The following is a 14,439-nucleotide window of genomic DNA, read 5'->3' as shown; positions in this document are numbered from 1 at the left end:
CGTGGTTTGCTGCAGCTGGCGAGGAGCCGGGACGGGACGCTGCAGCTGGCGAGGAGCCGGGACGGGACGCTGCAGCTGGCGAGGAGCCGGGACGGGAGGCTCCAGCTGGCGAGGAGCCGGGACGGGAGGCCCCAGCTGGCGAGGAGCCGGGACGGGAGGCCCCAGCTGGCGAGGAGCCGGGACGGGAGGCCCCAGCTGGCGAGGAGCCGGGACGGGAGGCCGCAGCTGGCGAGGAGCCGGGACGGGAGGCTGCAGCTGGCAAGGAGCCGGGACGGGAGGCTGCAGCTGGCAAGGAGCCGGGACGGGACGCTGCAGCTGGCGCGGAGCCGGGACGGGACGCTGCAGCTGGCGAGGAGCCGGGACGGGACGCTGCAGCTGGCGAGGAGCCGGGACGGGACGCTGCAGCTGGCGAGGAGCCGGGACGGGACGCTGCAGCTGGCGAGGAGCCGGGGCGGGACGCTGCAGCTGGCGAGGAGCCGGGACGGGACGCTGCAGCTGGCGAGGAGCCGGGACGGGACGCTGCAGCTGGCGAGGGGCCGGCACTGGAGGCTGCAGCTCGTGAGGAGCTGGGTCGGGGGCCGGATCCCTATCAGCCTGCCGCCATAGGGATTCAGGGGAACGGGAGACGCGAAGGACACGAGGGACCGGGACTACAGGGGCTGGTGAACGTGCGCTACAAAACGTGGGTCGAACGGAAGGTGGTGCAGAAACCGACTGTGGACGAGGTACAGAAACAGACGGACGAAGTGAACCAAGTGAATTGGAAAAACGTGACTCAGGGTGTAAAAAGTGGGTGCTATTACGAGAGGTGGCAGATCCTTTACTCGGGCGCCGTCGTTGACCACCTCGCGGAGGTCCAGGATAGATGGCCAACCGGGTGCCCAAGTAAAGGTCTGATGGGTGTGATTCAGGTGTGGACTCAAAGGACTCGAAAGGAAACCGTGACAAAAACTGACTGGGAGAAGAAAACTCATGAGAAAAATCAAAATCTGGGTCAAACTCGGAATCAGACAACTGAAAATAGGGGTCATCATCTAAATCTGAATTAACAAAAACATGGGGGGACAAAATGGTGTCGTAATCAAAGATGTTAACACAAGACGAAGAAGAGTGGCAAACTGGCTTGGCGGAACATATGGAACTCACACGAAGGGGTTGGTCGGCAGGCTGAGGGGGGTACCAGCTTGGGCGGCGACGGCGAACTCGTCGCCGTGAGCTTCCTGCTGGGTCCAGTATTGGTTGGTTCATTCTGTCAGGGTTGAGGAAGGTGAGGACCCAAACGCAGGGAAGCCAGGCAGGGGTAACTTAAAGGGCATTTATTAAACAGAAAACTAAGGCAAACAAGGAACTTGGAAAAACTTAACGACAGGAAACCAACTACAGGGAGAGGCGACAGGAACTGGCGACAGGAACTGGCAACAGGGAAAGGCAACCGGGACAAGCGACAGGGACAAGCGACAGGGACAAGCGACAGTGAAAATGCCAATGAACCAACAAGAACTGAAAGCAACCAGGGAACTAAATACACACAAATTGACGAGACAACGAGGAGCACCTGGACAAGACATGGAGGGTTGGAAGGACCGGATTGGTTGACACTCGGGCTTGGGTAAACGAGCACAGGTGGACACAATAGACAAGACGAGACAAGACACATATACAAGGCCAAAACATGAAACCAAATACTAAACCAAAAATAACAAATACAAATCATGACATATTGAACACAAAAAATAAAGTCTCAGTAAACTGTAATAAGTCCGGTAAGCAAGGGACTAAAATTAAGATGGATTGGTACCCCGGCCCACTCAAAATACTGCTCATTGCCACATCCATAGCGCAAAGTGACTTTGAGCACACCCCCTTAGCAGTGCTTTGACCTGTCATCTATAGGGATTTTGGGGCTTTACTAAACTAAACCAAAAAAAAAAAATGACCATCAACCAACACTACTGCCAGATAATGTCACACCACCATGTGTTCACACGGAAATACTAACACACATACAGTACACACTCATACACGCACGCACAGTGTAGTGGCATGCAGATGTAAAGTAGGACTCCCACAGCTTAGCTTTAGGCAAGTGTCACAAAGTCATTGAAAAGGAAGGCAAGGGCTCTACTTTAGGTGATCTGTCATGCACACACTGAAGGCTACAGTCAGAGTATTGCCAGGCACACCATCCTGAGGGTGTCTGGCGTGTGTGCGTGGGAGTGGGTGTGCGTGTGTCGGTCAGTGTGCTCGCGGTGTCACCAAAGCCAAAGTAATCAACACGAGGCAGAGTGAGTGAACCTGGCATTGTGTTGGCAGGCCATTTGGGATCCCTTCCTGCTCCTCCTAGCTTCCTCCTCCTTGCACCCCTGAAGTGCAGTTAATCCTTAAAGCTCTACCCCCGTTTAAAGACAGGGACATCACGCAAACCTGCCTGGATGCATCACACTCGCTCACACGCACACACGCAGCCTGCTGCAAACCGAGTTAAGAAAGAGAGCAGCGCGGCGGGGGGCTAAGCTATGATGTGGGGGCAGCAGCGGGTCAAATATCTGTCTGCTTATTTTCAATTGGTCCCCAGCAGCAAACAACGTCCGTGACAAGCTTTGGATGACGACATAGGTACGAGAAAGGACACGTGAGCAGCTGCATGATCGGCTCGTGCAAACGCTTACTGGAATGTCTGTGAGTCATTTTTACACTCAAGACTTGAATATGCCTATTATTGGAGAAGTCATACGTGTAGAAACATTTAATCGAATGTTCATATTACTCTTCACGCAGCCCAATGTAGTCACGTTGTAATCGACACCGCCCACTTAGATCAGAAGCTATTGTATTGCTGCATGTGCTGCACTCGGGGAAATGGAAAAGCAGATACCCCACTTAACGCTTGAAAGGTCATACCATGAAATGTTCTGGGTGAAATTAAATTAAAAAAAAATGCTGATGACATCAGTAAAGTGTTGCATAGCTACAGAGATGGGAAGTAAGGTGTTGTTCCATTACATGTATTAAAATAAATTACAATTATCTTTATCTTTGTCTTTGATTAGAGTGCAAAGTAGCTTTACTTTTTACTTATAGGTACTTTAATATTTCTGTAAAGAAACACTATTTTAACCCAGTTACATTCAGCTACATTACATTGAACTACTTTTATTTTTATCTATTATTGACTGCTTGTTTTGGTTTGTCAGAGAATTATGTCACATGACTGTGTTTCACCAGTCAGACTCAACTACTACTGACGTTTAACTTCATTTGACCAATCAAACGGCGCCAGGTTGTCACATGACCACACAACTAGTAACTGCTGCCTCACCAAGGAAGCAATGATTTTCTTGTGGGTAAATAGGGCAACATTTGGGTTATTTTATGAGGATTTCTTTTTATCTGACATTGTTTGGCAATGTATAGATTCATGTTCCCATTTTATATTTTTGTCTATTCAGTGTTCATGCTCTGATTACATTTCCTTGAAATTTCCTTGAAATTAGCATTCAAATGAAATTTAGTTGAATCTGTGCAAAAAAGAAATGGGAAACAGTGTAAACCAAGCTCAATATAAAAAATTCCATCCCCTGTGTTTTTTTAAAATATATTTTTATTAATTAAAGTTTTAAAAAAGAAAAATGTATATCAAAGATCCGCTCCAGTCCTGTAGGCGTCGGTCGTTAAGGCACATTATTAGTATCACAAATGACCGAAAGGTGAAGCAAAAATGTCATGGATGTCGGTAGATTACACTTTATTTATTTATTTATTTTGAATATATTATTCAAACAAACAAACCAGAAAATTGCACACAAACAATCAAAGCAATAAGGCATGCTGTAATTTCCCTCGGCCTCATCCTTGGGCTTGTTGGAGGAACTTGTGTTTTACGTAAAATCTAATTTTTTTCTCTGTCACGCGGCTCTATGGTTAGACTATTCGACTTCACCCTGCATGTTGTTTCTTGTTGCTAAGAACATCCAGTTAGTGGAATGTGAGTAGCAAGAAGTAGTGAGGTACACTTCTCCATTATTACGTAAAAAGAGAAGTGGAGTTTACAGTATGTTGGGAAGGAAATTGATGAATGACTCGCAGCTGAAATGAACTGTGTCATGCAAGCATCAGGTTCTTTTTTTTGCTCTAAAACCATTTCTTCTGTCCAAGTAGAAACAATGGGGAGGCAGTGCACATTCAAAGATGCTGATCTTGCAGTAATACAAGTTGATGTAGTAGGAAAATAACTATGAGTCATGATGAAGTAACGTTTCTGCTGAGAAGAGAATGGAACAATCTGCTGTGTCATGTTAACACATTGCTATGCAGTTTTAATGTTTCAATTGTTTGATTGTTTGAACCCTAAAAATAGAAAGTTGTTGAGGTTATGCACCTTTAAAGTTGGTTAATCATGTTGTAATGTGTGTAAAATTAAATTCAGTTAATTTTTGTTTTTAGCACAAGATTGTTCATTTTTATTAGTTGTATTTTTTGAAAATGCTTCGCTTTCTTTTAAATTTTGCTATGATTTGTTATGTTTATATTTTTTCATATATGAGCATTTGTCGAGTGAAAAAAAAGATCACTAAGGAAGTAATGGCATTGGGTTTTTAAGTATTGTAGCATAAACTATCATTCCCAAATGACTTCTTCTGTATGGCCAAACAGTAATATTGAGATAAATAATGTAAACGAGAATTTTGGACATTAAAGCTTGGACCGCTACTGACTGTAAATATGAATCCATAATGAAAATAGAATATGAAAAAAAGAATCTGTCAAATTAGAGTCCATATTGTTTTAGTGATTTATTGTTTAATGTTATTACAATATTGTTTTTACCTGTGTTTGTTTTCTTCATGTCTTATTTCTATTTCATGTACAGCACTTGTATGAATCTGTGGTTGTTTGAAAGTGCTCTATAAATAAAGTTGAGTTGGCTTTTAAGAAAATGTTAGATGGATTTTTACTCACGTAATATTTTACAAGGTAACTTTAACTTTTTCCAAAGTTATTTTCTGTCAAGACACTTTTACTCAACCATCGTTTGTCAGGCACTTTACAAGACCGATTGTATTTTTCCTTCGGCTTTGTATGTTCATTTGCAATGATCGTGTTTTACCTGTGGAGGGCGTCGTTGTAATTGCACGCGATATCTCGTTGCTGAGCGAACAACCCGAAGAAGAAAGCGAGTGGTGTACTTCCGGATTAATGCTGACGCGTCCCTCTTGAGCTCTCCTAGCGACGTGTCAGTCCTCTTGTATCTGCAGCCGAGCAGTCAGACGGGACTCTCAGTGACTCCTCGCAGTTATGGCGCCTAAAGTCAACAATAAACAGCTGTCAGAGGAAGACCTTCTCCTCCAAGACTTCAGCAGAAACCTCTCGACAAAGTCCACCGCTCTCTTCTACGCGAATGCTCTCATTGTTTCTGCCATCCCCATCTGTGAGTACTTCGCTGCTGCTAATTGCTAAGTGCAAGTCTGCCACGCTGTCAAACATCACGAATCAATGAAAAGAAAAACATCGCATACGGTGTTTGAACTATAATGAAGGCTGTTTGTAATCAGCCACAAAATAAATCTAACGTTGTGATGAGCTAACGTTAGCATAACTGTGTTACTTCAGGTAGGCTTTTCCATAAAAAGGCAGCTCACTATAGGTCGTAATTAGAATGACATATTTGATTTGGTTCCTGTGTGTCTCTAGGGTTGTTCTGGAGGATTTGGCACATGGACCTGGTCCAGTCTGCTTTCCTGTACACTGTGATGACTCTTGCCAGCACCTACCTGGTTGCTTTCGCGTACAAGAACGTCAAGTTTGTTCTCAAGCACAAGTAAGATGGGTGTCCACAATGTCTGGACACAGCTGAAATTTTATACATATTGATTACTGTATTAAATAAATATACTGTCTTTGTTATTTGTGTACGTCCTGCAGGTTTTTGAAGCACATAACACTAAACAGTGCACTTTGGAATGTATAATTTCCTCACATAGTGGATAAAGATATTTGTTCAACTGTTGAGAGTGCTTGGTGTCTATTTGGAGTAAGGCATTTTTCAGCACACATGCTTCTTGATTATAATTCTCTAACCACATTGTAAACATGAGCTTTACAGGTGCCACTTCTGCTATGAGGCATTTGGTGATTATTTGAGGAAATACAGTTTCTCTGTCAAAGTTCTCAAACTTGATATGTTGTGATTGCTTGGGTTGTTTTGCTGAAATAAACCATCAGCTACAGTTATTGTTCCAGAATTATCTTGTCTTATTTCAAACAGTCCTTCTCATGAATTCTTGTCAAAACTCTTTTCTTTCCCATTCCATCCAGAGTTGCTCAAAAACGCGAGGATGCTGTTTCCAAGGAGGTGACCAGGAAGCTGTCCGAGGCCGACAATCGCAAGATGTCCCGCAAGGAGAAAGACGAGAGGTGACAAACATATACATTTATATAGATAGAGATACATTTTCATACTCGCGAACGTATATACACAGTAAACGACACCGCAGACAATATTGTCCCCATTTCACACGAGTTAAGCCACTGTTTTCTGTTGGCTCAGAATCCTCTGGAAGAAGAATGAGGTCGCTGACTACGAGGCCACCACGTTCTCTATCTTCTACAACAACACCCTCTTCCTGGTGCTCGTCATTGTTGCCTCCTTCTTCCTGCTCAAGAACTTAAACCCTGCCGTGTATCCTTTATTATCATCCCACACAAACAGTTGAATAAAAGTGTTCCTTGTGCAACAAGCAAAAAGGTAGCTTTTGCCTTAACACACGTTTTCCCTCCCAGCAACTACATCTTGTCAATTGGTGCCTCCTCCGGACTCATCGCTCTGCTGTCCACTGGATCAAAGTAGATAAAGATGATGCAGATGGTGTTAAGGGGACGAGAAAGGTTGGGATGTTTGGGGTTGTGTACTTTTCACTAAAGTTGGGAATGGAGAACAATGTCACATTTCAACTTCATGAAATTCATGATCAAAAATCTGGAGGCTCTTACTCTCTGTGTATCTTTTTTGTAACAATAAAAAAATAAGCCATAATATTTGCTCATTGTTTTAATTGATAAATTTCTTCACTTGGTTGGATTGCTTATTTTGATCACAAATCCTCTACTTTATGACTACAAAAAATGACAAGACAATTTGTTTCTACTTGCAATGCCATTTATTCTGGACCTCATTATTTACAGATAAATGTTCTGCAGAGGAAATAACGCTTATGGTTTGCATGTGGCCTCAACTAAAAATAGGTTCCCATCCACAGTTGGTGATGTATTTTCCATCTAAAAAAGAATGGAAATTTGTAATTCAAACTAAAATCAAATCAACACAGAGTCCATTCGACTACTGTAACTGATATACTTCTGACCTTTGACCCCCTCACACATATTGAAATGAAACTCATCCTCCTGCGGTGGGGGGGGGGGGCTCTCATCAAGGCACACCGTTTAGTGGTAAAACTTACACACGAAAACACTGTTAAGTCGTCTTTCCACACACAGGGGAGGACACATTGCCCATCACAGCAATTCACATGACAGCACATCATCGGGTGAATTTATCAGCTTCACTGTTGGGTTATTATATTGTCAAATGGTGCATTTGGTTCCAAATTGGTTCACGAATTGTTGCGTGGACCCTGGGGATCCACTGACTACAGTTGGAGGACCACTGTTATAGAGCCCAAGATGTTGCCAGATTTATCTAGCGCTTTAATCCCCACAAGAACGACCACCAGCCCAGAGGTGACAATTCAGTCAGTTGAACTTGTTGAATCCTTTGTTCTGACACTCGGACAAATGAAATATCACCATGAGCTGTTTTGTTGTTCAAAATAAAATGTCCTTCAGAATATGACAATGAGTGACTCAACAATGCAACTTAAAAAACATTATTTACATCGTATTATTATATTAACCAATAACCATATACAGTAGAGTACAGTTTGGAAATGTACGAGGCTTCTGGATGTTTGTTAAAATGTTACAAGGCATACCCTAGAAGTCTATGTAACGTACATGAAAATAAACTTGTTAAACTACAGCTCTAAATGGCACACGCGTACCCTAGAAGGAAAACTTTTACAGTAGATCATGTTAAAATACTTGTGCTGGTAGCCATTTTTACATGAAATATAAATTATAACGCCAATAGCCATGTCTTCTCCAACCACTTAGCAATGCTGATTTCGATCATCGGTAGAGGCTTTAACAGAGAAGATGTATGAAAATAAATGCACCGTGAGGGAAGGAGGCGCACTTTTCTTCTCCTGCCATTCAGTTCCTACACTAACCACCAGGGAGCGACATCTTCCCATCGGGCCAACGGAAACACGACATTCTTCTACACAAATTTTAGAGAGGTGGTAGTGGTTTAATAAAGCAGTAATGCACTTGATTTTAATTGTGTGCTTTATTTTTTTTATTATTTTTATGAACTGAAGCAGCTGAGAAAACATGCATCTATTAATTTCTATTATGTTTATATTGAGCCTTTATAGCCATTTTATGTAGGCTTTGACTCAAGGTACTTGCTAGGTAGATAATTAGGGATTAGCTTTTTTTAAACCGCATCTTTGTTGTCTCCATTATTACATTTTTCTCTGTGTGCGCGCATGTCAGTGTGTGTATTGCATTCTAAACAACGTTGATTTTGCTAAAATGAGCCAAGCAGATTTGAGGGTATGAGTGATTTGGCAGCATACAAGTGGGTAGTATGACACTCAAATAAAAGCCCCTTTCACACTGCCATAAAGAGACACAAAAAGTCACTCCACTAAAGTCCCTCTTCTGCACAAGTCGGAGCGGCTGCACAAAGGTGTTCCATGAACATTCAATTTTGAAAGCAGCATCAGAGCCATAAACGAGATCGAACGTGAAGCTCTAACACTCGACACTGACTTTAGCCAACTGTCATGTATTATTTGCTGTTCAAAAAGGGTTTTTTTTCCTTACTCACACACGGTGCAAAAAAAGTCAACATCTCCCTGTTCAAATGTTGTTTTGTGTTATAAAGTGAAAAATTTGACCAAGAAAAAAAACATTTAAAAAACTAATCAGAATTAACCAATCAAATTCAAACTCATGTTAAATGGAGTCAGCACATACCTTACCTGGCACCTTTTATAGATAACCCCACAAAGGTTCAGATGTTAGTAGGATTTTCCTGACTTTTTCTTTTCCTTCTTTTTTTTTTTTTTTGGTTTCTAGCAGAAGCCCTGACGGTTTTGTGGTAATACTGACTACTATATGGAATGGTTGATAATTTCCTCCACCTTGGCTAAGGCTTCAGTTCCAGATAAGAAAAAAAAACAGCCCTAAAGCCTGATCATTAAAACTTCACATTTGAACAGGGGTGTGAAGACGTCTTATATCTACTGTAGATATCCTGCTTTGCTGAGTTTTGCGTGAAAGGCAAAGATTGCTAAATGCTTTTTGTGTTCTGATTTGAATGCTGCTCATTTGTGGCAACTATGTGTGAAAGAGGCTTAACCTGCTCCCTTACTGTACTTAGAAGTTGCTCTCAAGCAAGGCACTTTTTCTTGAAACACTCGTGATGTGCCACTCGTCATGTAGAAGTCGCCGAGAGCAGGGGTGGACAAAGTATGGCAAGCGGAACACATACTGTAGAACCCACAGTTGTCTTTAATCCAACCCATTGACCATTTACAGTACACGATCGAGACTCTTGTAATATTTGTTGCTTTTATTTAGTTGTGCCGCTGGGAAAATTGTTTCAGTGAAATACATTAATTAATTCTTTAAATTAATTAATTTCATTCAATCTTAATAAGAACACCGGAGCTGTGCGGTTGTGATTTAGCGACTGTGATTTGTTCCTAATTGTCCAGCTCTATCGCAATTGGCAACGTCACTCGGTGTGCGTCGGGCCTAAAAAACTCAAAAGTGGCTCCTTGCGCACAAAAGTTTGCCCACCCTTGCTCTAGACATACTGTACTTAACAGGGTGCGCCACATGTCCAGACGGATGCTAAACAGGCCACGCTGACTAAGCTAAACTAGAAGCGTCAAAGAGAGGCTTATCAGGGTGGCACCTGATGTTAGCCTCGAGGAACCGAGCAGGACGGCTCACACAGACCGGGTCATGCAATGCGGGGACTGTGCCAGTCTGAGGTGGGCCGCAGCAGGTCCATGAGAGCGGTATTACAAGTCCGTAGCAGTCTTAACCTCTTGGTGGTCCTACAAGCAAGCTCTAGGAGCGGTAGTCCTTCTTACTGTATGGCCTGTTTCCCAGAATGTGGTCGATTTCAGACACCACGTGAGACGTCATCTTGGGAAGGACCTGGAAGCAAGACACAAGAAAAACTGATAATGGTCGGATGTGCGAAATATACAGAAATAAAGTTTGATTCAAGGGAGGCCTGTTGACGAGATGTAATATTTTGAATAATATTTCGGAGGCCAACCTGTTGATGTGCATGCATATATCTATGATTACGACAACAGGAAAATGCAGAACAGTGGACTAGTGGTTAGAACAACTTTCTGCGGTTGTCCGGCCTTCCTGTGTGGAGTTTTTTTGTAGTGTGGTGGGGGATTTTCCTGTATTTCATTTTAATATAAATTGTATGTTTAATACGCAGCAGTGATTTAAAGACAAGCCTCCCTCTATTTTCAATTTGCTTTTTTCTAGTCATGGCCATAGGGGAGCTGAAGCCAGTCGCAGTCGACATGTGAGGTACTACAATTGTGTAACTTCACCATGCGTGCATGTATTTGTGTTCTCACCTGTATGGCCCCAAGGTTCTCTGTGAGCTGCTCGGGGTTGGATGTTCCTAACAGGACTGAACTCACACCTTCATTCCTTAAGCACCAGGCTGCAGACAAAGGACGAGGTGAAAACATGAGCTGTTGCCGCAACCGCAGTTGCTTCCCATTAGGTGGCACACTTTTACTACAAAAGTTTTGTAACATGTTTAAAAGAACTTTATTAAAACATATAGTAGTAGTTTTTACACCCTGAATATTCATTGTGCGCGTCCTTCTGGTGTGTGTGCCTTGACTGCCAGGAGGCAGTATATTTTAGACTTTCCAATACAAATGAATAAAATGGTCAAAACTGCTCAATCAGTTGCATTAATATTTGTTATTTTCCCCAGAGGATAAAGAATATATGCCTTTGGGTATTAATATATTTTTAGTCTGCATGTATTACTGCACCATTTTTGTTCAAAAATCCTTTGTAAAGCATTATAAGAACACAAGATAAATGCTAGTTTGCTTTCTCCATCTTTTGTGCTTAGCATTGTGTGTTAGCATTATGCTAACAGACTTTCTTATGAGGCAAACTATGCAGTTTGATTAAATACACAATGTGTAATTGTCTTGTTTAGTCAGCTGTGAGTGGCAATTAAGAATTTAAGGCATTGTCACTGTACGTCTTTGACTTTTTCTATATTTGACAACACATGCATGTGTCAAGTGTGGGCATTCTTGTTTTGCATGGAGCCTTTAGCAGAGTCAAGATGACAAGTCTCGCTTACCCACAGCCAGTTGAGGTAGCGTGCAGGCCAGTTTCTCTGCTATGTGGTTGAGCTCTTTCAGCTTGGCTTGCTGCTTTCGTCCATCTTCGCTCACTATTTTTTCTTTAAGCCATTGATACGACTGGCATAGCGAGGAAATGGAAAAGCAAAAACGTATTAAATGTGAGTTGACCTTTGTGTGTGCATTTCACGAGCTGGATGAAAAAAGGAAAAACTGTGACAAATACCATGGAAACAATTGCCATGGAAAAAATCTAGTTAGTGTGCATACCTTCATGGAAGCCCTGGAAGATTCAGGAATGCCATTCTCATATTTCCCTGTGATGATGCCGCACGCCAACGGTGACCAAGTCATCGCTCCAACTCCTGCAGAAGGCAAACAAGACTATTTATGTTAACAGGAAAAAAAATAAAGTGGAAAGTAGAAAATGTGAAAGGATGACAGCAAAGACTCCTTTCCTATCTTGTGATAAAGTTCAGGCAGTTGCACTTCCACTTTTTCCCTCTGGAAGAGATGGTACTCCGCCTGCTCACACACTGGAGGGATCAGATTAAACTGTCTTGCCACTGAGTACGCCTCCTGCAAGAACAAAGACGGACCAAGATTTGGGAAGCCAGATGGATTCATTAGTCTGCTTCTTTGTCACTATAGAAGAGAGGAGGGAAAAGAACCAGAGGAGGACAGACACTGATGGGAGAGACTTAAAGACGAATGTGAGGAGGCTCGTCAAATGGTGGCAATCAAGCATTCATTCAAATGTTAATTAAAGACAGCAAATCAATTTTCCATCTTGTTGTGACTCCATTTGAGTAGAATTTGAATTTTGGTTAACAATGGCTATTTTTAAAATGCCATTCATTGCAACCGGCTCCATTGCAAATATGTTGTCATTTCTGTTTCTTTTATTTTTATTCTGCTTACCATGATCTCCATGGCTGTCCACCGAGATGTTCCCCAGTACATTGCCATGCCTTGGTTGATCACATAAGTCATGGCCCGGACGATCTCTGTTGGATACACGCAAACCATTAGCAAGTTGCAGCATTTTTTTAAAATGTGTTTTTTGTGTTTTAAATTCTTTTTTTTTTAATTCCTCATGGATGGCTTCTCAACATAGAAAAGAAAAAATATTGCGCTTGGATGATTGTTTTTTTTCTACTTTGTGAAAAAATATTTTGTAAAAAAAAAATGTTTGGGCTGCTATGTGTGTGCAGTAATATTTTAAATTTTGAGGGGGGGGTTTAAAATCAATTAATTCATCGCTGATGTTTTTTGGTTTTTTTTATGTACAGGCTATCCGGTTTTTAATTTTGGTGTATTTTTTATTTTGTAATGGATGTGTTTTATGTATGTTATATGTTCTATGTATGAGTTATATGTTGGGCCCACACATAGATGGGCACTTGCTGGTCCGTCCCACATCCACCATCCGCGACCTGGGCACCCTTCCGTCCTTACACTTTTATCCTTATTCATAAAAATAATCACCCTCCATCGCCGACCGTCTTTGTCCTTTGAAAGCTGGGACTGTGTTAAGTGTCTACAAATAGCTCCTCTCCCAAAAAATGATAAGTCAACGACAGATGAATACAGACGGGAGAGCGCTCTCATCCACAGCAGCATTTTTGAATGTATTTTTCTGACAAGTCATTACCGATCCCAATCTACCAAGCTAACAATGTCATGCAGTGAAGCTTATGTTCAAGCCTACCACAGCTCTAATGATGCAATTAGCCTCAAACTGTGCTCACAGCGCGTGCCAACAAAAAACTCAAACTTGGGACTGTCATTAAGGCCGTTCATCATCACCCCGGCCTCACTCTAATTACACCGCAATCTCCCTCCGTGATAGCGTCACATTTATTTCCTTGCTTCTAGGTGGTTTTGTAAATATATATAGATAGACACCCTTTATTTTTGTAAATTACTATATTGTCACTTTTTGGGTTTTTGGACTTTTGGGGGACTTTTCACTGTGTTGCACTTTGGAAGGGCTGCACAATAAACATCACTGTTGCACATATTCTGGCTACGCCATTTGTTTTGGAGGAGGTCGAAAAGGAACCCGCGACATTTGTCCTCATGAACTTCACATGCATGTCAGTGAGAGGAAGTCAGAAAACGAGGATGAGTGCAACCTGCATACTCCACACAAGAAGGGCAGAGTTCGGATTTGAACTGACGACCTCACAATTGCGAGGTAGACGAGCTAACCACTCGTTCATCCTGTACCCATTATGCACTATGTGAAGTTTAAATGCATCAGTGACTTGTTTTATTTTTAAAATTGGAAAAATATTTGACATTTTTTCACATCTAAATATGTGAAATTTGATAAATAGAAAAATAGATAAATAAATAAATAAAACTATAGAGGATGAGTGATTAGCACATCCGCCTCTGAGTTAAAAGAAATTGTGGTTTGAATCCTGGCTCCGGGCTTCATTTGGATATAAGAACAAGAAAATATGCGTTGATGTAGATTTATAGACATCATAATAATGCAATTGTGGTTTCACGGACGTCTCAGACGCTTAGTGCCTCACCTTCCATAGGAGTGTTGCTATCAGGGCGGTTGGCAAAAACGACATCGACGTACTCCAACTGCATCCTCTGTAGAGAGCCTTTCAAACCTGAAGGGCACACGTGAGGGTTCAATTGGATGAACAAAAACGTCTTATATAAGCCAACTTTTAAATCCAACAAGTTGTAGTGTTTTATCCATACCTTCAATTATGTGCTTCCGAGACAGGCCTCTCTCTGTCTCTGCTCTGACGGCCCCCCCAAAAAAAAAAAAAAAAAGATGTACAAAGCTTTAATTTTCTTTTGCCAGATTATCAATACAAGGCAAAAGTTACTGTCCATTAAAAATGAGGAAACTGTTATAAACACATTGAAAATAAATTCTTACAAATAAAAAAGATTGTTGCGCTGTAGAGCTCCT

General features: G+C 42.0%; 2 protein-coding genes across 4 annotated transcripts in view; one reads left to right on the top strand and one right to left on the bottom strand.

Annotated features, from left to right (window-relative positions):
* The first annotated feature begins 5,180 nt into the window (after window positions 1-5,180).
* Window positions 5,181-7,033, top strand: ssr3 (signal sequence receptor, gamma). Its single transcript, XM_088300060.1, has 5 exons — window positions 5,181-5,428; window positions 5,692-5,818; window positions 6,316-6,414; window positions 6,548-6,679; window positions 6,781-7,033. The coding sequence occupies exons 1-5, from the start codon at window positions 5,296-5,298 to the stop codon at window positions 6,845-6,847; spliced, it is 558 nt and encodes a 185-aa protein (XP_088156186.1). The 5' UTR covers window positions 5,181-5,295; the 3' UTR covers window positions 6,848-7,033.
* Window positions 7,034-9,152: 2,119 nt separating this feature from the next.
* kcnab1a (potassium voltage-gated channel subfamily A regulatory beta subunit 1a) overlaps window positions 9,153-14,439 on the bottom strand; it is a 44,231-nt gene continuing 38,944 nt past the window's right edge. For all 3 annotated transcript variants that reach the window (XM_088300057.1, XM_088300058.1, XM_088300059.1), the window contains 8 exons: window positions 14,223-14,266; window positions 14,042-14,128; window positions 12,417-12,502; window positions 11,956-12,074; window positions 11,766-11,862; window positions 11,495-11,615; window positions 10,740-10,828; window positions 9,153-10,293 (listed from right to left, as the gene is read on the bottom strand). In XM_088300057.1, the coding sequence (XP_088156183.1) occupies window positions 10,204-10,293; window positions 10,740-10,828; window positions 11,495-11,615; window positions 11,766-11,862; window positions 11,956-12,074; window positions 12,417-12,502; window positions 14,042-14,128; window positions 14,223-14,266 (733 nt within the window). In that variant the 3' untranslated portion in view covers window positions 9,153-10,203. The remainder of the gene's footprint in view (window positions 10,294-10,739; window positions 10,829-11,494; window positions 11,616-11,765; window positions 11,863-11,955; window positions 12,075-12,416; window positions 12,503-14,041; window positions 14,129-14,222; window positions 14,267-14,439) is intronic.

Source organism: Idiotropiscis lumnitzeri, chromosome 7 (assembly GCF_059441095.1).
Source record: "Idiotropiscis lumnitzeri isolate Australia: NSW breed Sydney's pygmy pipehorse chromosome 7, RoL_Ilum_1.0, whole genome shotgun sequence".
NCBI lineage: Eukaryota > Metazoa > Chordata > Actinopteri > Syngnathiformes > Syngnathidae > Idiotropiscis > Idiotropiscis lumnitzeri.
This window is presented reverse-complemented; position numbering and strand designations above follow the sequence as displayed.

Excerpts from the sequence above, each read along its gene's own strand:
- ssr3 (XM_088300060.1), top strand. The coding sequence starts at position 5,296 with ATGGCGCCTAAAGTCAACAATAAACAGCTGTCAGAGGAAGACCTTCTC. Across the intron at positions 5,429-5,691 it reads TGTTTCTGCCATCCCCATCT|GGTTGTTCTGGAGGATTTGG; the intron begins GTGAGTACTTCG and ends GTGTGTCTCTAG. Across the intron at positions 6,680-6,780 it reads AAGAACTTAAACCCTGCCGT|CAACTACATCTTGTCAATTG; the intron begins GTATCCTTTATT and ends TTTCCCTCCCAG.